The following is a 25,848-nucleotide window of genomic DNA, read 5'->3' as shown; positions in this document are numbered from 1 at the left end:
ACACCATGTTGGCCTGGAGATTGGTAAGACGGAAATTGGGACTTTCATGGAAGGTATCAAAATACCTAAATCCTTGGGCATCACCAAACTTCCCCCAGGGGAGAGAGAATAAACTATTCCTCAAATGGAAAGAGAAGGGCATTAGGAGAATGATAGATGTAGTGAATGTGGAAGAGAGAAGGTGGATGACAGGTCGGGAAGTGCTTGATAAATACAACCTCAATGGCTTCCACATTATTCAGTACGAACAATTGAAACATGGAATAATTAGAGGGCTGGGTGAGATTGGAAGGGAACTGAACAAGAGTATGATTGACGAGCTTATGGAAGGCAATGTAACAAATTTGAATGTCTCTCGAATATACCGAACATTTAGAGGTGTGCTAATATCCCGGGAAGATAGTCGTACACTTTTAGCATGGAAAAAACAACTGAAAGGGCAAGAAGTGGTGGAGGTCATACTGAAAGGATGGGTTCAGATGAGGAAACAAGTCACCAATGAGAGCTGGAGAGACACCCAATTTAGGATATTACACAGGGCAGTTTTGGGTTTCAACATACCGGGCAGGGAGGCACGGTGCCCTAAGTGCCACAAAGAAAAAACAGACATGTTACATGGCCTGTGGGAATGCAGGACGATAAAGAGGTTCTGGAATCAAGTCGGAGCACTAGCCCAGACAACATGGAAAATTTCCTGCAAATCAGAGTGTGGATTTTTCACTTCTTTGAGGGTGGAGTTAGAGGGGGACTGAATCCTCAGGACAAAAAGACATTTGCAATCATACATGACATAGCCATGATAGCTAAAAGGTGCATCCTAAGGCACTGGATACAGGAGGAAGCTCCATCCACAGGGGAAGTCATCGGGGAACTACATAATCTTTTGAGGATGGAGAAACTAGAAGCAGAAAGGGACAAAGACAATAAGACTACCAAGTTTTTTAGTAGGTGGAAAACTTTTATTGAACTTTATTTCAAACAGGAAGAAATAAACCATTTAGTGGCACCTTTTAGGCATATGGAGTGGTACCTTCTGAGTGAAATCCAGGGCAGCTTGGGAAAGTTGAGGATTACTTAGCGGGGACTAAGGTGAAGGACAAAGGTAAGATGGTATGACACGATCAAGGCACGGCATCAACATTAGAAATATTAAAGAATGGCACAGGGGCTTAAGGGTTTGTTTCATGTATGTTATGTTCGGATTCTATAATTTTGACTTATTTTATGTCAATGTAACCTGATAATACTTCTTATGATACGATATTGTGTAGAATTTGTAAAATCAATAAAAACTGTTTGGAAAAAGACTGCATGTCCATGATACAGAAGGTAGTCCTCCAGATATGACCATCTCTGTGAGCCAAAGCAAACACTAGCTCTATAATGGAGTTGCTCTATTGCTGCAGTAGATCTAATATGAAATTGTTTTTTCTGATTAAAAAACCCTCAGGTTTTATGGGTGTCTACTTTAGTAAATATTCTATTTTTAAGGAAATACTGTAGTAATTTGGGGGATTTTTGTCTTACAGCTCTGCAATATTCTGTTTCTCTGTAATTCCTCCTAGAAGTGTATAGCGGGTGTTACTAGTAGGGGGAGTGGCCATGCACTGTCTCAATGTCCAATCAGTGCTTACATTATTGAATGTACAGGGTTACACTCCTTTATAAAGGGGAACAGTAAACCTCATTTGTCAATATATTCATCAGTATTCAGAAACAATAGCAGATTCACAGCGTGATGCAGAGTTCTTTTACTTAAACTGCTTATTAATGTGAAATGGAATGACCTCCTTAGTATACTAGTTACTTACCATTTAGAAAGTTACGCTGGCTCTCCAGTATCTGCCCAATGTCTCGGACCCAGGCCATTCTAATGTCAGGGGAAGAAGCTTGCAAACTGTAACGCATTAAGCTGCGATCTGTACCTCGTGAAGTCAGTGCAAATTTACAGGGGTCATTATCCAGAGAATCTTCAATTCCTAGACAGCTTATCTAAAACACAGCAGCAAAATATTTCATACCGGAAAACTGTTATTTCAAGTCAGCCAAAATTCTGACACAAAGGGAATCTATATCAATGCAAGTAGATGAAACATACATTTATATACTGTATATGATATTTATAAGAATAAATAACAGTTTTATTTTTCTTGCTTCTGGCAGCATTCCTGAGGAATCTTAGCCCATTTGTCATGGGTAATGACTTCCATTTTACTAATAATCTGGAGTTGTCAAGAGTGTGGTCCAAAAAGTTAAGGAGGAAATTATTGCCTTGTACAAACAAGGAAACGCATACAAATAGTTAGCAAAGGCATTCAACGGTCCTAGAGATACAGTTGGAAACATATTTCACAAATTCAAAGTTAGAGCAGCACTCCAGTGTTCTTTTACTGCCCTGCTGGAGTGACACTTTAAATGTTACTCCCCTGCCCCCTGTCTTTTTGTCATCTGCCGCTGTCTTCATCTGTTATCAGCGTTGTTCCTGTCAGTTTTTTCCGATTTGTGACTAGCCGGCAGCTCCAGTCTTTCATGGAGCGCGCCGGAGGTAACAATTCAATAAAACTCTGAGAGCCTTAAGCGGGCTTTACACGAGGCGATAGATTGTGCGATATGTCGTCGGGGTCACGGTTTTCGTGACGCACATCCGGCATACCGCACGACGTCGTCTCGTGTGACAACTCCTAGCGACGCAGTAACGCTCACAAATCGTGAGTCGTGTACTCGTCGCTAGGTTTCATAAAATTGTTTAATTAAAATGGCGGAGGTTGTTCATCGTTGACGTGGCATCACACGTTGCTCCATGTGACACCACGGGAATGATGAACGGCAGCTTTACCTGCTGGCACCCGACGGCTTAATGGAAGGAAGGAGGTGGGCGGGATGTTTACATCCCGCTCATCTCCGCCCCTCCGCTTCTATTGGCCGCCTGCCGTGTGACGTCGCTGTGACGCCGAACGTCCCGCCCACTCCAGGAAGTGGACGTTTGTCGCCCACAGCGAGATCGTCCGGAAGGTAAGTATGTGTGACGGGGGGTAAACGAGTTTGTGCGCCATGGGCAACTAATTGCCCGTGACGCAAAAACGACGGGGGCGGGTACGATCGATTGTGCTATCGCACAATCTATCGTCTCGTGTAAAGCAGGCTTTATTCTTGCTCTCATAGGCTATGAGCGCACATTGCGTATTTGCATGCAGTTACGCAGCGATCTGCACCACAGTGTAACTGCATGCGTCCTGCGTCCCCAGCATAATCTATGAAGATTATGCAGGAGACGTGCGCACGTGGCGTATTAGAGCGCAGCGCTTCAGCTGCTGCTCGAAGCGCGCGTTCTAAGAAGTGACATGTCACTTCTTTCCTGTGCTCTGCATGCAGTCCCCGCTCTGTCTATGGCAGGGGCTGCACTCAGAGCGCATGGAATCGGCTTTTTTTTTTTCATTACGGACTCTTTCTGCAGCGATTTGAAGCGCACGTGTGCTGTTCAAATCGCTGCAGAAATTTCTGCAGGGACAGAACGCTACGTGCGCATATAGCCATAGACTTGTATTGGGAGCTTGTGACATAACTTATGACTTCCGACCATTCAGAAGTTATGGGGACAGAAAGGTGCTGCAAGACCAGAGCGGCATCAGTAAAAGGTGAAGCCGCCGGAAGGTGAGTATATGACGGGGCAGGAGGCTTACATTTAAAGTACCACTCCAGATCTGAAAAAAAAATAACAAAATGTTGGAACGATGATTTAAAGGAATATTGGCTACACTACTGGACATAGCAGAAAGAGGTTACTGCTGACTGCCACCAGATTCCTGCAGGTGGTCAAAAACCCTGATGTGAGAGGTTGTTAAAAAGTTGCATAAAGGTAAAACAAAAGGTTGCATTGGTTTTGATAGAAAATATCACCAGGTTTTTCCCTAAGAAGTAAAGGAAACCTGATTATAGAAATACAGATTGAATGCCTGGGGTATAATTGCTCTACAAGTGACCTGTCATGATGTATTATATGGGTATAACATATACGGTATTTAAAATAGGCAAAATAAACCAGTATTTCTGGAGCAGTGGATCTGTATCCAAAAAACTCTTTTGGAGTGCAACTTTGCACAAAGTAACACAAACTCTATAATGCCATCATATACATTATTTATCTACTTTAATGATGAACTTGGAATATTATCAAAGCACTTAACACATTTACAGAACACAATACACTGGAGTGCTCTACATCTGGTGGCCAATTAAAGATTACAGCTCATTATTCCGCTATAGAGGATATTGCCACCACTTTAATATTAAGCTTTTATCTGAAAAGCACGGTAACACAACTGACTGGTGTGCAGAGTGATAAGTTCTATCCTCCAACTCCTAACCAAGGGAATTGTATTATACATAAAGAGAAAACTAACAACTAATGTGCTGGTGGCTAAAGTTAGTGTCACCGAAGCCTCTAAAAGGAGAATTTCAGAAGATTACCAATTAAACATACCGTAATCTGTCAGCAGGTTTTAGCTATTTAACCTGAGAGTGGCAGAGACCTAATTCCATGGATATGCCACTTACTGGGCTGCTTGTTGCAGTTTCAATAAAATCAAAGTTTTATCAGCAGGAGATTATCATTAGAGGACTAGGCGTCTCGTGCCATGTAGCCCTTCGGCTCTGTGTAACCCCATCCCCACCATTAATTTGCTTCTTTCTGCCTCTGCACAGTGTACACAGAAAGCTGCCAATCAGTGGTGTGAGCAGGGTTATACAGAGCTCAGCATTCAGAGAACTGCTGAACCTGCGGTAGATATAACTGATTTTATGAAAACTATCCTAAGCAGCCAAGTAAGTAACACATTGGAGTCAGGATTTCTGTGACTACATGTTGCGCTAGATAACATAGCAAAAAAATGATGACAGATTCCCTTTAAGTCTGTGAGCTTGGCCTAGCAATGTACACTAAAGAGCAGCGATGAACATATCAATAATGAGTAGATATTACCACTACATGTTTTGCAGCATCAGTTTTCCTGGTAGCAGAAAGGATTAGGCATATTGAAATACAACATGCTCCATCCTTCTCATCTAATGTATATGAAAAGTTTAAGAAATATGTTACTGTTTTAAACAGAATGTGGTGTCGGCAGTTTTTAACACATTAAATGTTGATGTGCGCCTAGAGAGTTCAAACAGTTTGTGCTTTTAGAGCAGTGGTTCCCAAACGCCAGTCCTCAAGACCCCCAACAGGTCATGTTTTCAGGATTTCCTTAATATAGCACAGGTGATGCCTTGATAATGATTCCATCACCTGTTCAATAGTATGGAAATCCTGAAAACATGACTTGTTGGGGGCCATGAGGACTGGAGTTTGGGAAACACTGTTTTAGAGGATTATTGTCCGGCGGTGCTACCCTGGCCCTGCGACTGCGGGTCCTGCACCCGCCCTGAGCCTGGAGGTACCCTTGATGGTAGGGAGGTCTAGGTCACTACCCTAAGCCCTTTCTCCTGTCTGGCCCTGTCCTTATAACATCAACCCCGGCATGGCCAGGACCCCAGGTAACAATCTCCCAAAGGCACAGACAAGGGGATAAAACTGAAACACACTTACACCGCAAATACCTCAGATGAGAGACAAAACGACTCTAAAGGGGGTAAACCAAAAGGGGTAGGAGTAATTCACACCAGGAACCTCTCAAACCGAGCAGACAACGATTAGCTGGTCACCAAATAGAGGTATGCCACGGATACCGGGATTTCACCACTAGAAGCAGAGGTCTCCTACTACACACCTCAAACTTAAATAGGAGAAGACCAGCTGTGGAAGGAAATTAGCAACCTGACTCGCAGCATGTTGCTCCACGAGGATTAACTCCTGCCTAACTCGGAGAAGTGAAATAACTGAGCCGATGCCCAGCCGAGTTGAGCACTTAAGAGAGACCAGGTTGTCTGTTGGACTCTGCAATGTGAACAGAGTCTGACGCCGTAGAAGTCATCCGCGTGCATGGATACGGACGGTGCATCACAATTATCCACAATGCCAAGCTTAAATTTTGATATTTCACAATGTTATGCCAATAATCAGGTTATGAATGAGGTCCCATATAAATTAGAATATTTTAAGTCTCTCCGGGAAGGGGGGATGATTCCAGAAAAGCACCAGTAAGCACAGAAGACAAACCTCTATTTTAATATACGTACGAGTAGTATTCTTGAATTACTGTCATCATTCTACCTAGCAATGAGCACAATAGTCATAACTTCATACCAAGGCTAAGCAAGAGCAAGACCATCGACTAATATCCGACACTTACCTTGATGCTGTTTTTAAAGATGTACCCAGGGAGTGAAAACCCCTTCTTCTTGTCAATGGGTTCGCTAAAGATGACGAGTTGTTCAAAAAGGAAGATTCTCCGCTCCTTTCCTCTTGTCAAAAAACTGCATTCCTGTTCTGTTACCATGAAAGTGTCTTGTTGGAGAAGCTTCCCCTGAGCTGTGATTTTTCCCTAACGTACGGAGATTTATCACATTGACAGCAGAGAAATATGTAGATAATATATAAAATAAGAGATAAAAAGAATCCAATTAGTCAAACAAATCAAGCAGACAACATTCCTTGCTTGGTGTGTTTGCAGCTGCTATATAGGAGAAGACATACCTCAAATCCTTGCAGCCGGCCGAGGTTCATCATGTCATTGCACCTTTTAGGGACAAAACACATCACTTCCACGGCTTTCTACAAAGATACAATTGAAGGAAAGAATACTATATATGAAACTCATCAATACTTTTATTACTAGCAGTGCCATTTAACAACATAGGCCTTGCAGTAGTTGTCTGACGACAGACAAGGCATAGCCAAACACTGTATTTGGAACTGCTACAACAACGAATGGAGATACATCTCATGTGTGGCCATCTCCAACCACTTCATGTCAGGCACCAGTCTCAAAGGAAATTTGGGAACCCCATTTTGAATATAGGAGCAAGTCCTTTACAGTGGCATGCAAAAGTGTGGGCACCTCTGGTCAAAATTATGGTTATTGTTAACAGATAAGCAAGTTGAAGATGAATTGATCTCTAAGGGGTACTTTGCACGCTGCGACATCGCTAGCCGATAGTAGCGATGCCGAGCGCGATAGTACCAGCCCCCGTCGCAGATGCGATCTCTTGAGATAGCTGCTGTAGTGAACATTATCACTACGGCAGCTTCACACGCACTTACCTGTCCTGCAACGTCGCTTCCTAAGGGGGAGGGACGTTCGGCGTCACAGCGACGTCACACGGCAGGCGGCCAATAGAAGAGGAGGGGAGGAGATGAGCGGGACGTAAACATCCCGCCCACCTCTTTCCTTCCGCATAGCCGGCGGCCGCAGGTAAGGAGATGTTCCTCGCTCCTGCGGCTTCATACACAGCGATGTGTGCTGCCGCAGGAACGAGGAACAACATCGTACCGACATTATGGAAATGACCGACACTACACAGATCACCGATTTACGACGCTTTTGTGATCGTTTATCGGCGCATCTAGGCTTTACACGTTGCGACATCGTTACTGGCGCCAGATGTGTGTCACTTTCGATTTGACCCCGACGATATCGCAGTAGCGATGTCGCAACGTGCAAAGTACCCGTAAAAGGCATACAACTAAAGATGACACATTTCCTTTGTATTTTAGGCAAAAAAAAAAAATACATTTTTTTTTTCCATCTTTTACATTTTAAAAATTGCAAAAAGGAAAATTGGCTGTTGTAAAAGTTTGGACGCCCTTAGAGATTTGTGCGCTCAGATAACTTTGACAAAGATTTAAGAGTTATGCCTTGTTCATTATCATTGTTTGGAGAGGCCAGGTAATGCAAATTTCAGTTTTATAAAAACCCAGCCTTCTCTAACCTTGTGCCAAAAAACAGCAGCCATAGGTTCTTCTAAGCAGCTGCCTAGCACTCAAAAAATGGTGGAGGCCCACAAAGCAGCAGAAGGCTATAAGAAGATAGAAAAGTGTTTTCAAGTTGCTTTTTCCTCAGTTCAAAATGTAATTAAGAAATGGGAGTTACCAGGAACAGTGGAGGTCAAGATAAGGTCTGTGAGGCCAAGCAAAATTTCTGTGAGAGCTGCTCGTAGGTTTGCTAGAGAGGCAAATCAGAACCCATACTAGAAAACACCTTCAGGAAGATTTAGCAGACTCTGGAGTTGTGGTAGATTGTTCTATTGTTTAGAGAAACCTGCACAAATATGGCCTTCATGGAAAAGTCATCAAAAAAGAAACCTCTCATGCGTCCTCACCATAAAATTCAGCATCAAAAGTATGCAAAAGAACAACTAAACAAACCTGATGCATTTTCATGTATGTATGTGTGCAGAAATTTCAAGAAAAGAACATCTCACCGACCATTAAGCATAGTGGTGGATTAATCATGCTTTTGGTTTGTGTTGTAGCCTGTGACACGGGGAACATTTCACAGATAGAGGGAAGAATGGATTCAATCAAATTCAACAAATATTGATCTAAACATAAAACCATCTGAAAAAAGCTGAAGTTGGTAAGAGGATGGCTTCTACAAATGGATAATGATATAAACACACATCAAAATCCACAATAGACTACCTCACAATGCGAAAGCTGAAGGTTTTACAATGACCCTCACAGTCCCCTGATCTGAACATCATTGAAAATCTGTGGCTAGACCTCAAAAGAGCAGTGCATGCAAGACAAGCCAGGAATCTCCCAGAACTGAAAGATTTTTCCAACAAAGAATGAATGAAAGTCCCTCAAACAAGAACGGAAAGATTCTTGGCTGGCTACAAAAATCATTTACAAGCTGTGATCCTTGCACAAGGGAGTGTTACTAGATATTAACCATGCATGGTGGCAAAACTTTTGCATTGGCCCATATTGCTTTTTTATGAAGGTAACGGCACACACACAAAAAAAAGGGCCTACACAGAGTAATACCAGCAGCATAAAATCACCAACTGGAATGGACAGCTGGGACATGAACAAAGTAGGGGGTGCCAGTAACAAGAGCCATAAGGTACAGTGAACCCGTGAAGCGCTATTCTAAGTGTGAAACAGCAGCCGTCGTCTTCGCTTCCTGCATCCTCTCCCTACACTCGTATGTCTGCATGAAATAAAGGACATTGCATTTTATTTTGGGTGAGTGCCTCTCTTCCTTCTAGGATTTGGTGGACTGTACAATTTTGCTTTTCTGTTAATTTAAAAATGTAAAAGATGCAAATATTTTTTTTTTTTAAATAAAACAAATTTTATTAGGCACATTATAGTCATAACAGATTATGGCATCATAAGAATGCAATATATATCAAGGTTCACAATATTCTATATAGAACTAAAAACAGTCCATAAGTTTTGGGGTTCTGTAGACCCTGTGGACCAGAAATAGCTGCAACATTCTCTGGGTCGTATTATACTTTCCCATTCATCCAAGTAATAGGACCAACATCTCTCTCCCACCCTATCTTTGTGCTACCCATGGGGTCCCCCCCAAAAAATGTGTCATCTTTAACTTTATACCTTTTAGAAATCATTTATTCTACAACTTTCTTAACCTTTCACAATAACAGTAACTTTGACCAGGGATGCCCAAACTTTTGCATACCACTGTAATTAGGACCTGAATTAGTTATACATTCATGGCAAACTCTATGGATATGATATCATTGTGTGTCCTGAGACAACCCATTTAAGAAAAGCTTTTATTTGTTTGTACAACTATTCAATCCCATTAACTACTTCTCACAGCCAACATGTAGCTAAAAATGGGATCTGGCAGGCTGGATTTTTAAACCTTTGGTTGGACATTGTCACTCACGGTAGATATACCTGCAAAGTACACGTCGCCATGCAATTAAATGGGCAAGGAAGCCATGTATGTGGCATAAAATACAAGTATAACTAAGAAGTGTTGGGTGGAGAGAAAATACACTAGTCCCCCATTATTCCTCACTTCTACCATCAATTATCGGAAGGAAGGTCAAGCGTGCACCTTGAGGCTGATGAAGATATTTGAGTACAGTCTCATATGGACCTACCAACTCAATGCATATATTTTACTTAAAAAAAATATATATATATGGGAACACAAATTAGTTTTTAATCTGCCCTTATATAGTAAATATGGCCTTTCATTGTGCTTTTAAGCAAATCCAATTTTCTGTCATTTGGGATTACATGTGAATGGAATTCCTCAATCCAAAAACAATGAAAACTGGATAAAAAAAAAGGATTAAAAAGAAAGTATTAAAAACAAGACTACAGAACTCGCACCAGCAGGTGACATTTTTTTTCATACTGGCTTTATACCACAATGTAATTTTGCAATATCCCACAATACATTCATTATAATATGGCAGCATACATCTAGATTAGAACAGTCTCATCACAAATGAAAGTGGTAAAGTCTATGTTTGCTCAGCGTGTGCTCCAGTCTATCCAGGCTGCTGCGCACGTGGTCATACAGACGGGACAATAACGCGCAGTACAATATGTCAGCTACAACACAGGATTGGACCAGTCACTGCAATGTATTTCATAGTTCATTTTTAGATATTTTTTGAAAGCTCCCAGAGTTTTTCCATAAAGAAACATTGAATTATAATTAAAGGGAATCTGTCACCAGGTTTTTGCCACCTAATCTGAGAGCAGCATAATGTAGGGGGCAAAGACCCTGATTCAAGAGATGTATCACTTACTGAGTTGCTTAGAGGTACTTCACACACAGCGAGATCGCTACTGAGATCGCTGCTGAGTCACATTTTTTGTGTCGCAGCAGTGACCTCATTAGCGATCTCGCTGTGTGTGACACTAAGCAGCGATCTGGCCCCTGCTGTGAGATCGCTGCTCGTTACACACAGCCCTGGTTCGTTTTTTTATGGTTGCTCTCCCGCTGATAAGCACACATCGCTGTGTGTGACAGCGAGAGAGCAACAATCCTGAATGTGCAGGGAGCAGGAGCCGGCGTCTGACAGCCTGCGGTAAGCTGTAACCAAGGTAAACATCGGGTAACCAAGGTGGTTACCCGATATTTACCTTCGTTACCAGCCTCCGCAGCTCTCACGCTGCCAGTGCCGGCTCCTGCTCCCTGCACACACTAAGCGAAGCGGTGTGCGCTGGTAACTAAGGTAAACATCGGGTAACCATACCCGATGTTTACCTTAGTTACCAGTGTCCACAGCTTCTAGACGCCGACTCCGTGCAAGCGCAGCGTCGCTTGCACGTCGCTGCTGGCTGGGGGCTGGTCACTAGTTACTGGTGAGATCTGCCTGTTTGACAGCTCACCAGCGACCATGTAGCGACGCAGCAGCGATCCTGACCAGGTCAGATCGCTGGTGGGTTCGCTGCTGCGTCGCTAAAGTGTGACGGTACCCTTAGAGTAGTTTTGATAATATCACTGTTTAATCAGCAGTAGATTATCATTAGAGGCTACTTGTTGTGCTGCCAGGTAGTCAAGCATATTCATGAGCTCTATATACCTGCTAGATCCGCAGCAGAGAAAACACTGATTTTATCAAAATGATAGCAAACAAGCAGAGAAAACACTGATTTTACCAAAATGACAGCAAACAGCTGAGAAAAGGCCCCTTTACACACTGAGCCTTTCTAGCGTTCCCACCAGTGATCCCAACCTGGCCGGGATCGCTACAAAGTCTCTGGTGAGTCGCTGGTGAGCTGTCAAACAGGCAAATCTGGAAAACGACGCAACAGCGATACGGACCTGCAGAACGACCTAGCTAGTCATTGGGGACATTGTAAAGCAGCTTTTTGAAAGGGAAGTCACTAACGAAGTCGCTGTAAAGGCCCCTTTACACACTGAGACTTTCTAGCGATCATGCTGCACAGCGGGAAACAAAGGACCAAAGAATGGTCCTGAGAGATGTGTAGTGATCAGCAACCTCACAGCGGGGGCCAGGTCGCTGATGTGTTTCACACACTGCAATGTCGCTGGGCAGGTCGCTATTACGTCACAAAACCGGTGACGTTACAGCGATGTCGTTTGCGATGTTGCAGTGTGTAAAGGGGCCTTAAGTGACACGTCGCTGGAATCAGGGTCTCTGTCTCTACATTATTCTGCTCTCAGATGGGGAGCAAAAACCTGGTGATAGATTCCCTTTAAGTTTCTTGCCAACAGAATGTCTGTCAGCCGCCATAGCATAGTCCAATGTGCAGTTATATACTCATCCACATAATGAAGCAACACAGTCATGTCAGTACCGACCTCCAGTTCTGTCGTGTCTTGTCCGGCTTTGCTGTAATACTTGAGAAAGTCCTGGTTTAGGAAAAAATAAGAATTTAACATTTTGATTTTTTTTTGTTCATTATCATTAACCTAAGTAAAAAAGTTTACCACCCTTGTAAGATTTTGTGAAGATGGTGTCACAGTCCTGGTATCTTAGTAATATAATCCTTAGTCTAAACCTGAGTAAAGTCTGAGGGAAAGTCTCATGCATTTGATATTACTTTCATTAAAGGGGTTGTCCACTACCGGGCCATCCTTATTAAATTCAGCAGTCCCTCTCATAAAATTATAATAAGATATACTCTCCTCCTGAACCGGTGCCGTTGCAGTGAAGTCGGCACTGGTCTGCCGGGTTTGCTGGCATTGTTTTGCTTCGTGAGCACTGCAGCCAATCAGTGGCCATTATTGAGCTGCTGCTTCCGCTTGTCTAACATTAATTTGAGGGAACTAATCCCAAAAGTGGATGTCTTATTACTACCGTACATGGCTCACGTGACCTAACAATTCTATGCAAACTCCAGTGAGTCCGGCGCTATTATAGAAGTGAAGTAATAGCTCTCATTAGCCTGCTGTCAGATGAACCCTTGCTCAGGTGACATCTATTCCTCACTACTCCTCGATGCACACGCACGATGGTCCTGGTGTGCAAATGGCTCATCTTCCCCAAAAATAAAGTACTGGGCATATTAAAATCCAACATGCAAGATTTAAAGGAATAGTGAAATGATTCTACCATTTTCCCTATTTTCTAAAATGTATTGTTCATATAAAATAAAATGAAAAAGGAATAAGGTAAAAGTAAAATTATTGAGTGTTGAATGACGCAAAAAAAAATAATTAAATAAATAAATAAAAGATAATATAAAATTAATGGCTCCTAGAAATCATAGAAGGAGCGTATAAAATATCTTCTGTCTTCTGATTACAGAGACTATAGAGATTACAGATTAGTGGATATCATGGGAAATGTTGTCATTTTTTATTTCATATTGTAGTTCTCCTTTACATAATTTTTGAAAATTAAAATAAATCTTAATTTCTAGTTATAAAAGAAAGAAAAACAGAAGTAGCTATAGATGGACAAGGAATTCATGAAATTGTACAACAGAGACTACTTTACATTTTTATAGCTCCTTTAGAGAAACCATAAATATGTGTCTGATATCACACAGCTGTCAGAATGTACCAGAAAGGTGTTTCATTACTGACAAGCCAGTGATAGTATCCCTAATATACCACGGTTCCATGCAGCTCTTGAAAAAGACGAATATTGTCGGGACCAAGGCCAAAAAATGTCCCATATGACTCCAATGGCTTTGAAGTGAAGGGCTCTATAGGGGATCCCGTTGGAATATTGATTTTTGAGGACAATGATAGAATTCCCGATACATTGCTCAGTGTGGAAGATTGTATGTGTGAGAACCCAACCTAAGACAAATCTGTGCAATACACCTTTCATTGGGCACGAGATAATGCTTTTTTCTTTGTGATGGATCTTCAGGGTAATATGTGACCTGCTTATTTTAGGTGGATTCTTCTGAAAGTATCTAATGCTTTTTAGCCGCATAGAGATGCGTGAGTAAGGACCTATAACGCAGCTCCATTCAAGTAACTGAGGTTATGGAGCTGCGCTGGATGTCCCTTTATAGTGGTGGTTGGGAGCCAAGCGGAGCAGGAAAAAACTCAACTTCATTTTGAGAACTAGTGTTGGTCCCCCACCGATCGGAAAGTGAGACATTACCCCGCAATATGCCAACACATTGAGTTGTTGATACAACCCTTTAGTAGCCTCAGAGTCCACATATTAAAAAAACGAAAATAAACAATAAAACAATTCCATAGTGGAACTGTAGGCCCGCAATGTATTTTAGTTGTCACATTGGAATGTACAAACCATAAGTCATTATGACAGGTTCCCTTGATTGCATAATCTGATATCTAATATAATGTACATTGCGCCCTGTGAACAATTGGGGAGGATTAATATGCCCCATACCTTTAGCAGCAGCTGGTACTTCATGATCCTCTGCACGGGTTTGATAAGTAGGTCATTCAGTTGCAGGCGATGTGAAAGCTGTTGCCTCAATTCCTGTAATGGGTAGGACCTTATTACACAATTGGAAACGTGCACATATATGAAATAGAAACAGTGTAATAGGTTTATTTACTTTGATATATAACATTTTGTTAGAAAGCTAGTGATTTTGTTTCATTTTAATTGATGAAAAAGCCCACAGTGTGGCAGTACAGTCATGGCCAAAAGTTTTGAGAATGCTACAAATATTTTTTACAAAGTCCACTACTTAAGTTTTTCTTATGGCAATTTGCATATACTCCAGAATGTCATAAAGAGTGATCAGCTTAACAGCAATTACTTGCAAAGTCAATATTGGCTAAGAAAATTAACTTTAACCCCCAAAACACATTTCAACATCATTGCATTCCTGCCTTAAAAAGAGCAGCTAACATTGTTTTAGTGATTGTTCCATTAACACAGGTGTGGGTGTTGATGAGGACAGGGCTGGCGATCAATCAGTCATGATTAAGTAAGAATTACACCACTGGACACTTTAAAAGGAGGCTGGTGCTTGGTATCATTGATTCCCTTCAGTTAACCATGGTTATCTCTAAAGAAACACGTGCAGCCATCATTACTCTGCACAAAAATGGCCTAACAGGGAAGAGTATCGCAGCTACAAAGATTGCACCTCAGTCAACAATCTATCGCATCATCAAGAACTTCAAGGAGAGAGCTTCCATTGTTGCCAAAAAGGCTCCAGGGCGCCCAAGAAGGACCAGCAAACACCAGGACCGTATCTTAAAACTGTTTCAGCTGCGGGATCGGACTACCAGCAGTGCCGAGCTAGCTCAGCAATGGCAGCAGGCTGGTGTGAGTGCTTCTGCACGCACTGTAAGGCGGAGACTCTTTGAGCAAGGCCTGGTTTCAAGGAGGGCAGCAAAGAAGCCACTTCTTTCCAGAAAAAACATCAGGGACCGACTGATATTCTGCAAAAGGTACAGGGAGTGGACTGCTGAGGACTGGGGTAAAGTCATTTTCTCAGATGAATCCCCTTTTCGATTGTTTGGGACATCTGGAAAACAGCTTATTAGGAGAAGAAGAGGTGAGCGCTACCACCAGTCTTGTCTCATGCCAACTGTTAAGCATCCTGAAACGATTCATGTGTGGGGTTGCTTCTCAGCCAAGGGAATCGGCTCACTCACAGTCTTGCCTAAAAACACAGCCATGAATAAAGAATGGTACCAGAATGTCCTCCAAGAGCAACTTCTCCCAACTGTCCAAGAGCAGTTTGGCGCCCAACAATGCCTATTAGAGCATGATGGAGCACCTTGCCATAAAGCAAAGGTGATCACTAAATGGCTCATGGAACAAAACATAGAGATTTTGGGTCCATGGCCTGGAAACTCCCCAGATCTTAATCCCATTGAGAACTTGCGGGCAATCATCAAGAGACGGGTGGACAAACAAAAACCAACAAATTCAGGCACAATGCAAGCATTGCTTATGCAAGAATGGACAGCAATCAGTCAGGATTTGATCCAGAAGTATGAAAATAAACCGTTTACTTAGTTATTTCATACTAAATCTGTCAAGGAGTATTCCCATTTTAGAAACCTATGGCTTCTCTCTAGTATGTGCCATTGCTTTATGATCACTGGAGAGCAAAGTTCTGTAAATCCCAGCAATCCTGAGAAAGAAAGAAAAGCAGCACTGGTGTAGAGGTGTGCCCCGTCTAAATTTTCCCTCCCCCTCTTTGGCCACCCAGCCATGGACCCTATGCTCCAAACAGGGCTGTGCAGCTCTGTCCTGCGTAGCCAAATGACACTGTGCAGGGGAAATCAGGGAAGGTTGGCAGTGCTAGTGTCACCAGGAGTTTTTTACAAACATCACCGATTATCATGGCGGCATCTGGCTCTGTGGAGACTACAGATTTTGGCCCTTTACCCGATAACTTCTCTGATATTCGTAATCAGCGCAGGCAGACTCAAGTGAAGACCCACAGACTTGTAATTTATAGGCAGGCTAGCAAGAGTTAAGGGTACTTTACACTCTGCGATATCGGTACCGATATCGCCAGCGAGCGTACCCGACCCCGTCGGTTGTGCATCACGGGCAAATCGCTGTCCGTGGCGCACAACACTACTAACACCCGTCACACAGACTTACCTTCCCTGCGACGTCGATGTTGCTGGCAAACCACCTCCTTTCTAAGGGGGCGGTTCGTGCGGCTTCAGAGCGATGTGACACGGCAGCCGTCCAATAGCAGAGGAGAGGCGGAGATGAGCGTCTGGAACATGCTGCCCACCTCCTTCCTTCCTCATTGCCAGTGGACGGAGGTAACGAGATGTTCGTCGCTCTTGCGGTGTCACACACAGCGATGTATGATGCCGCAGGAACAAGGAGCAATATAGCTACTGACCAGACAACGATTTTTGGTTATTAAACGACCTCTCCAAGACAAACGATTTTTGACTCTTTTGCGATCGTTTAAGGTCGCTCCTGCCTGTCCCACACTGCGATGTTGCTACCGATACCGGATGTGCGTCACAAACACCGTGACCCCGACGATATATCGTTAGCGATGTCACAGCCTGTAAATGGCCCTTTAATCTCTGCTGGGCTGTTTGTTATTCTACTTTGATTGCGGGACATTTCACTTAATGCCAGCTATAGCGTCTCTATATTGGTCTGGTGAGGTGTTGTTATCCAGACTTAAAGAGCACCAATCACCAGGATTTTACTATATAACCTAAAGCCAGTGCTATACTGGCACTATCAGGCTGATTCTTTAGTGGTCAGCTCGGATGTATAGGTTTTGAAACACAAGAAAGTAAAGTTTATAGAATTACCAGCTTGATGAGTGACGGCAGCTGAGGACCAGCTAATAGCTGGGGTGGGTATTCATAGTTATCCTCTCCCCTTTTACTTATGCTAATTCTATTATATAATCATTTTAGTTTGTGACTAATAGGATTTGTGCTGATGTCATATCCATGTGATCAGAAGGGGTGGGGCCACAGCCAATATAGCTGATACTAGAAAGCAACATGTTTCTGTTGGCTGAGGCCCTGCCCCTTCTGGTCACATGGATATGACATCAGCAAAGGTCATGTTAGTCACAAACTAAAATGATTGTATAATAGAATTAGCATAAGTAACAGAGGGAGGGGATAACCATGAATACCCACCCCAGCTATTATCTGATCCTCAGCTGCTGTCACTCAACAAGCTGATAATTTTACAAGCTTTACTTTCTTGTGTTTCAAAACCTAAACATCCGAGCTGACCACTACAGGTATGTATAGAATCCGCCTGATAAAGCCAGTGCTATGCTGGCACTAAGTTATATGGGAACATCCTGGTGCTTGGTGTGCTTTAAGGCTACTTTCACACATCCGGTTTGAGCCCTGCGGCTCAATCCGGCTGTGAAAACTATGCAACGGATGCGGCGAAAACACCGCATCCTTTGCATAAGTTTTTACATGCGGCCCGTCCGTTTTTTTCCGGTTGCGGCATGCTACTGAGCATGCGCAGTGGAAAAAACCGCATGCGGCGACCGGATGCGTTTTTTTCCGCATCGCGCCGCATCCGGCCTCCATAGGTATGCATTGAAAAATGCGCCGCAGCGGCCGGATGCGGCGCGACGCGGTGTTTTTTGCCGGAGCAAAAAACGTTGCAGGGGACGTTCGATCCGGCCGCCGCATCGGCTAAATCTGCCGCATGCGGCCAAAACCGGACCGAACGCAAGCCCCTGCGGCACAATACGGCACTAATGTAAGTCTATGCAAAAAAAAACGCCACCGGCGTTACAAAAGCCGGTGGCGGTTTTTCTGCAGAACGCCGTATTGTGCCGCAGAGCAAAAATCCGGATGTGTGAAAGCACCCTAATGGTGGTTGTAGTACTTCATTGCTGTGAGCAGTTGTGGTATTAACCCTTGTTGTCCTTTTGTTGATGCCTTACTTCTCATGCTTTTCTACTTAGTTTCTTACTGATTGTTCCTGTGAATTTGCAGTGTGTCTGAGGTTTTTTTCCATCTTTCTTTATCGGTGTTGCCATCACAGTCCTGCCCCTTCCGTGTGTGAAGGGGCAGGGGGTGGGTAGTCAGGAGAATAGTAAGGTATGGGACTCCAGCATCTCCACCATTACAAATAATCCGGAGGTTGGAGATAGCTTAGGGTTCTCTCTAGCGTGAGGGACAGTTTGGAAGCCCTCTGTCCCTCGCTATCCTGCAGTCACATTGTGACAACTAGATGTCAGGATTCTGGGGCTCTTAAAGGTTAGAATTCCATGAATTAAGTAATGGAATAACCCACTATTATGCAATCACTATAAATGTGGGAATAACTGCAACAATAACTCAGAGATATTCTTACCTCAAAGTAGGTATCAATGTATTCTGACACAATGTGCTCCGACTTGGGCTTGTTCTGGCAATATACCACATACATGTGCAGCCTGCGCTCCTACAAAAAGGACAACAAGAAGTTAAATAAACCCTTCCACAATTTACAATGTACTGTGCGGGAGAGCTGCTTATATTGTGATGTGAACTGGCAAAACAGCATCCAAACTGCATTCGTTACAATGGACTTTGACTCTTACATGACAGAGTAAGGGCTCATGCGCATGGTGTGTAATTCCATGCATTTACACTTTGTATTGCACAGCAGTGTAAATGCATGCGTCCTGTGTCCCCTGCACAGTCTATGTAGATTGTGCATGACACGTGAGCACGATGCTTTTATGAACACAGCGATTTGGGTGCTAAAATTTTGAACCAAATCCGTGCGTTCATAAAATGAGCATGTCATTTAATTTGTGCGCTATGGATGCAGCTCCCGCTCTGTCTATGGTGGGGGCAGCTTCCAGAGCGCAGGAAATCGGCTTTTTTTGAACAAAAAAACTGCATCCATTACGCAGTGTTTCTGCAGCGATTTGACGGGTACATGAGCTGTCAAATCACTGCAGATTATTCAGCAGTTACGTGCGCATGAGCCCTTAAGCCACCAACAGTTGCACTAAAATTGGAGCAAATTGTAAGCATACATCTGGGTGTATAGGGTAAAAAAAACACAATGTGCCCCAAACTGGGATAACACAGGTGCAGGGGATAAGCTGCTACTACTACACTCCTCTGGCAGCAGCTTATCTTCCAGGGGAAGAAGATATTAAAAGATAGAAGACATTCCAATGTTATAAAGTCCCCATCACCCAAATTACTGCAAATGTTCATCCTCTCATTGACATATTAATGATGGACAAAAGGTAATTTCCAAAATAATAAAGCCTACGCCATATAAACTACATGGTTGTTGGTCGATAGTTCGGCCAACGGATATCTCAGCCGGTTCTTCCATACACAGGAGTGCTTGCTCGGCCCCGTCCTGACTGGAGCTGAGATAATTATGATAATCATCAGTGACTTCTGCCATCTCCTACCTCAGTAATGGGAAAGTCTTCACTGAATACAGATTTTACCCCAGAATTGAGAATTTTGATGACTGATCAATTTTGGCAGAGAAAGATGCAAATCTGTCTAATAAGGCTGCTTTCACACATCCGGTTTGAGCGGTGCGGCTCAATCCGGCTTTGCAACCTATGCAATGGATGTGGTGAAAACACCGCATCCTTTGCATAAGTTTTTTAAATGCGGCCCGTTCGGTTTTTGCCGCTTGCGGCATGCTACTGAGCATGCGCAGTGGCAAAAACCGCATGCGGCGGCCGGATGCGGTTTTTGCCGCATCGCGCCGCATCCGGCATCCTTAGGATGCATTGGAAAATGCACCGCATCGGCCGGATGCGGCGCGATGCGTTTTTTTTTGCCGCACAAAAAAACGTGCCAGGCTACGTTCCATCCGGCCGCCGCATCGGCTAAATCTGCCGTATGCGGCAAAAACCGGACGGAACGCAAGCCCATGCGGCACAATGCGGCACTAATTAAAGTCTATGCAGGAAAAACGCAACCGGCAGCAAAAAAAAACGGTTGCGATTTTCCTGGAAAGTGCCGGATTGTGCCGCATTGCAAAAACCGGATGTGTGAAAGCAGCCTAAGATATATTACAGAGTTGCATATTTTCATGAGTACTATAACATCATACAAGCATGTTCTTGGATTATAAGGTCTTAGAAAAAAAAATAGAAGTCTGGCTTGCAATATGCAAATTAGGCAGGACTAGTCCGGCAGCAGTGTTGATTTCCCAAGACTAGTCATGCCTCGGATCTTGTAATCAAGATAAATGATATATGATTATTATTAATAACACATCATTATCAGGGCCCAGCAACTCTCGTGCATGAACGCAATGTTCGGCCGTCCATTGCTGTACTCCAGCTCTATCAAGTTCCCTCATCTGTGCAACACATAGGCTATCCTGAAAAAATAATCTGTTGGTGGGCCTTGAGGGGTACCGATCTTCTCGTATGAAGAAACATCTTATAATCCAGTTATAGGCTTATATAAAGTTATGGTGGTGATGAAGGAGGGACTGCGGATATGCCACGTTCCCTATAATGAGATTGGATATAAGGGACAAGGAGTGGTCTCAATACCAATCCAGATGCCACTCCAGAACAATCCAGGCCCACAGATAAATCTTTTTGCTGAGAAAATCATCTCGCCTGGATTCCTGTATCACACCAGCTTTCCCGGGGTAAATATTCCTTCATTTCAGCACCTCTTCGGTTGATGGCTCATAAGATTTACATATTAAAATCTTTAATATCTCCGCACCTTCATGTAGTTTATCACAAATTCAACAATAGTAGAAGAACTCACATGTTTTATGAAGAGATGTGCTAATCGGTTTGGATCCTCAAGGCACTTTTGAAGTTCACCTAGGAAATAGCTGTAATGTAACAATACATGAAGAGTCAGTATAAGACAAGCCATAGTTAATAAGAAGAAAATATGGCATATGATAGAAAGATTTAAAGGGGACAGGTCACAAGGTCAAATGTCACCAGTTCTGTTCCTATTTCATTCCTGCTGCTCCCCTCTATATTCTGCTGCTGCTAAGAAACTTAGGAGAATAAAAATAAGTGCAAAAACTGGTCAATTTTGACCTGGTGAAAAGTCCTCTAAGGCTTCTGCCACATTCACGTGAAAATCACGCACGTGCCGAGAGACACGTATTTTCCCTGCGTGTTGCGTGCAGGTAAGTACGTGTCTCTGGTACGTGCGTGACACGTGTGTTCTACGTGTGCTATCCGCGATAGCACACGTAGAATCGGTAATTATTATACTCACCTGGTCCTTCCTGCTGCCCGCGCTGCTGTCCGTGGTGCTGATCCTCGGTCTCCAGCCCTCCCGTCTCCCCGCTGCTGCTGCTGCCAGGCAGTGAAGTGAATATTCAATGAGAATAATGAGCGGCGGTCGGCAGCAAGAGGCAGCAGCGGCAGAGACAGGAGGGCTGGAGAAGGTGAGTTAATGTTTTTTTTTTTTTTCACTGACATGTGTGTTTTCTCCGGCGCGTGTCACACGGGACCGCATCCACACTACACCCGTGTGGTACGGGTGCGGGCCGTGTGACACCCGTGCTGCCGGAGAAAACACTGACATGTCAGCGCTTTCAAAATCGCACACACGTACAAACGCACACGGACACACGTTCCGTGTGGTTTTACGTGTGTGTGCCTGCTACCATAGGGTAGCATTGCTGTACATGTCTCCGTGCCGCCGGTACGTGTAAAAAATGCCAAACACGTACCGGAGGCACGGATGTGTGGCGCTAGCCTAAGTCAGCGATCCGTGCCAAATCCTGCCAGAGCTACACAACAACCCCGATTCATCAATGTCTTTGCCACCTTATTCTGGAGTAAAAATGGGTCTAATAAGTGACTTTTATGTTTGCACTTTATTCTTTATTTAATTTGTACCTTTATTAAATTAACATTACTTGGTTTTGATTGTTTTTTATTCTTTGTTTAATGATGTGGATGTGGTTATTTTAGCATTAACCAACATTTCAAATTTTCAAAATGTCCCAAATTTTTTGCACAATTGTTTTAGTACAAAATCTAATTTTATTTTTGTGCATTTGAGACTAACGTGTGCCATTTTACAAGATTATGTTAAATAAAGATGAGTGGGCACCTTTCCCCTACTGGGATCTCCACCAGCAACAGTTAAGGCATCGTTACACGCTACGATTTATCTGACGATATGTCGTCGGGGTCACGGTTTTCATGACGCACTTCCGTCGTCATTAGCGTCGTCGTTGCGTGTGACACCTACAAGCGACTCCGAACAATCACAAAAATAGCGAAAATCGTTGATCGTTGACACGTCGTTCATTTTCAAAATATTGTTTATCGTTTCGAATGCAGCAGACGTATTGCTACGTTTGACACCCTGCCAACGACAAACAACATCGTTAGTGCGTCCGTCATCAACGACGCGGGTGTGTCGTTACGAGCAATGTTCCACGCCTCCTCCGCTCTGATTGGTGTCATGCCAAGGTATATGCTATGGACAATTACAGTTAGGTCCAGAAATATTTGGACAGTGACACAAGTTTTGTTATTTTAGCTGTTTACAAAAACATGTTCAGAAATACAATTCTATATATAATATGGGCTGAAAGTGCACACTCCCAGCTGCAATATGAGAGTTTTCACATCCAAATCGGAGAAAGGGTTTAGGAATCATAGCTCTGTAATGCATAGCCTCCTCTTTTTCAAGGGACCAAAAGTAATTGGACAAGGGACTCTAAGGGCTGCAATTAACTCTGAAGGCGTCTCCCTCGTTAACCTGTAATCAATGAAGTAGTTAAAAGGTCTGGGGTTGATTACAGGTGTGTGGTTTTGCATTTGGAAGCTGTTGCTGTGAACAGACAACATGCGGTCTAAGGAACTCTCAATTGAGGTGAAGCAGAACATCCTGAGGCTGAAAAAAAAGAAAAAATCCATCAGAGAGATAGCAGACATGCTTGGAGTAGCAAAATCAACAGTCGGGTACATTCTGAGAAAAAAGGAATTGACTGGTGAGCTTGGGAACTCAAAAAGGCCTGGGCGTCCACGGATGACAACAGTGGTGGATGATCGCCGCATACTTTCTTTGGTGAAGAAGAACCCGTTCACAACATCAACTGAAGTCCAGAACACTCTCAGTGAAGTAGGTGTATCTGTCTCTAAGGCAACAGTAAAGAGAAGACTCCATGAAAGTAAATACAAAGGGTTCACATCTAGATGCAAACCATTCATCAATTCCAAAAATAGACAGGCCAGAGTTACATTTGCTGAAAAACACCTCATGAAGCCAGCTCAGTTCTGGAAAAGTATTCTATGGACAGATAAGACAAAGATCAACCTGTACCAGAATGATGGGAAGAAAAAAGTTTGGAGAAGAAAGGGAACGGCACATGATCCAAGGCACACCACATCCTCTGTGAAACATGGTGGAGGCAACGTGATGGCATGGGCATGCATGGCTTTCAATGGCACTGGGTCACTTGTGTTTATTGATGACATAACAGCAGACAAGAGTAGCCGGATGAATTCTGAAGTGTACCAGGATATACTTTCAGCCCAGATTCAGCCAAATGCCGCAAAGTTGATCGGACGGCGCTTCATAGTACAGATGGACAATGACCCCAAGCATACAGCCAAAGCTAGCCAGGAGTTCATGAGTGCAAAAAAGTGGAACATTCTGCAATGGCCAAGTCAATCACCAGATCTTAACCCAATTGAGCATGCATTTCACTTGCTCAAATCCAGACTTAAGACGGAAAGACCCACAAACAAGCAAGACCTGAAGGCTGCGGCTGTAAAGGCCTGGCAAAGCATTAAGAAGGAGGAAACCCAGCGTTTGGTGATGTCCATGGGTTCCAAACTTAAGGCAGTGATTGCCTCCAAAGGATTCGCAACAAAATATTGAAAATAAAAATATTTTGTTTGGGTTTGGTTTTTTTGTCCAATTACTTTTGACCTCCTAACATGTGGAGTGTTTGTAAAGAAATGTGTACAATTCCTACAATTTCTATCAGATATTTTTGTTCAAACCTTCAAATTAAACGTTACAATCTGCACTTGAATTCTGTTGTAGAGATTTCATTTCAAATCCAATGTGGTGGCATGCAGAGCCCAACTCGCGAAAATTGTGTCACTGTCCAAATATTTCTGGACCTAACTGTATACGCCTCTGTCGTTGCCGGAATCGTTGGGGGGAATGCTGTGTGACGGTGTCCACACGACCGCCTTGGTCAAACAATATATTGCTGAACGATGTAGCGTCGCTTGTGAGATCGTTACGTATGACCGCTACAAAACGACCTATGAGCGATCTCGGCAAATCGTACCAACGATCTGGGCGTGTCACATCGCTAACGAGATCGCTAGCGATATCATTGTGTGTAAAGCGGCCTTAAAATGTGAAACTCAATAAGGGGAAAGAATTGCTGTATAAAGGGATCAACCAGTAGACTGGATAAATATAAATTAATTTTTATTGGTACAAAAAATTAAGTTTATGTATTCAAAAAAATCACACACAAGAAAAGTGATTAATTAAAAACATTTAAAAAGTCAAACAATAGACTCTCACCGTACACCCCATGCCTGGACCTATAATAAGGTACTAGCACAATATCCCTGTACAAAGTATAGGCAAAAACACCCAATATAATACAGACCAGTCAAATGCAAGAAAACATACATTTGCTTGTATGCGCAGATCCCTGGACTCTACACCATCTAGATTTTTTCTGACCTTCAGCAGTTGGTAACAAATCTTTTATGGGCAGCTTTATATTCTGATTGATTTTGGACCTTCTTTAGGTCCATGTAATAATAACAATAATAATAATAATATTTATTCATTTATATAGCGCTGTTAATTCCACAGCACTTTACATACATTGACAACACTGTCCCCATTGGGGCTCACAATCTATTTTGTGATCGATCTGGCTATGTCGGCACTCCCTAGTATAGGGTGATTTGACTGCCCTTCTGCTAGGTCTGTGGTCTATTATATTGTAGATTTAGATGGTGGTGTCAGATATGGCGACATTATTCTAATAGCACCTTTTAACTTCTATTTGCAAAAGTAACTGTATGTTATTTTGCATTTGACTGTTCTGTATTGTATTGGGTGTTTTTGCCTATACTTTGTACAGGGATTATTAATATTATTCTTATCGGTCCAGGCATGGGGTGTACGGTGAGAGTCTATTGTTTGACTTTTTAAATCTTTTTAATTACCGCAATCACTTTTGTTGTGTGTGATTTTTTTTGTATGCATAAACTTAATTTTTTGTACCAATAAAACTCAATTTATATTTATCCAGTCTACTGGTTGATCCCTTTATTCAGCAATTCTTTCCCCTTTTTGAGTTTCACATTTTACGAGATTATGACACTGTTCATCCCAAAAGGGTGCAAAGAAGGTTAAAGCCACAAAAATGATCAACTTTGCTCTTGGGCAAAATTCATCAATTCGTGTGCATCATTTTGAAGAATTTTGCACAAAAACCGGCAACAAACAGCAGATGACAAAAATGAAAAGTCTCACCTGTTTGTATTCCCTTATGCGGGCGTCACACGGGACGATCTATCGTGCGATTGCACGAGCGATCGTACCCGCCCCCGTCGTTTGTGCGTCA

General features: G+C 43.0%; 1 protein-coding gene across 3 annotated transcripts in view; it reads right to left on the bottom strand.

Annotated features, from left to right (window-relative positions):
- ARHGEF25 (Rho guanine nucleotide exchange factor 25) overlaps positions 1-25,848 on the bottom strand; it is a 517,568-nt gene that overhangs the window by 19,283 nt on the left and 472,437 nt on the right. For all 3 annotated transcript variants that reach the window (XM_075337091.1, XM_075337090.1, XM_075337092.1), the window contains 7 exons: positions 21,024-21,093; positions 18,622-18,711; positions 14,224-14,316; positions 12,207-12,257; positions 6,632-6,709; positions 6,288-6,479; positions 1,812-1,992 (listed from right to left, as the gene is read on the bottom strand). In XM_075337091.1, coding sequence (XP_075193206.1) covers positions 1,812-1,992; positions 6,288-6,479; positions 6,632-6,709; positions 12,207-12,257; positions 14,224-14,316; positions 18,622-18,711; positions 21,024-21,093 — 755 coding nt within the window. The remainder of the gene's footprint in view (positions 1-1,811; positions 1,993-6,287; positions 6,480-6,631; positions 6,710-12,206; positions 12,258-14,223; positions 14,317-18,621; positions 18,712-21,023; positions 21,094-25,848) is intronic.

This window comes from Anomaloglossus baeobatrachus, chromosome 2 (assembly GCF_048569485.1).
Source record: "Anomaloglossus baeobatrachus isolate aAnoBae1 chromosome 2, aAnoBae1.hap1, whole genome shotgun sequence".
NCBI lineage: Eukaryota > Metazoa > Chordata > Amphibia > Anura > Aromobatidae > Anomaloglossus > Anomaloglossus baeobatrachus.
This window is presented reverse-complemented; position numbering and strand designations above follow the sequence as displayed.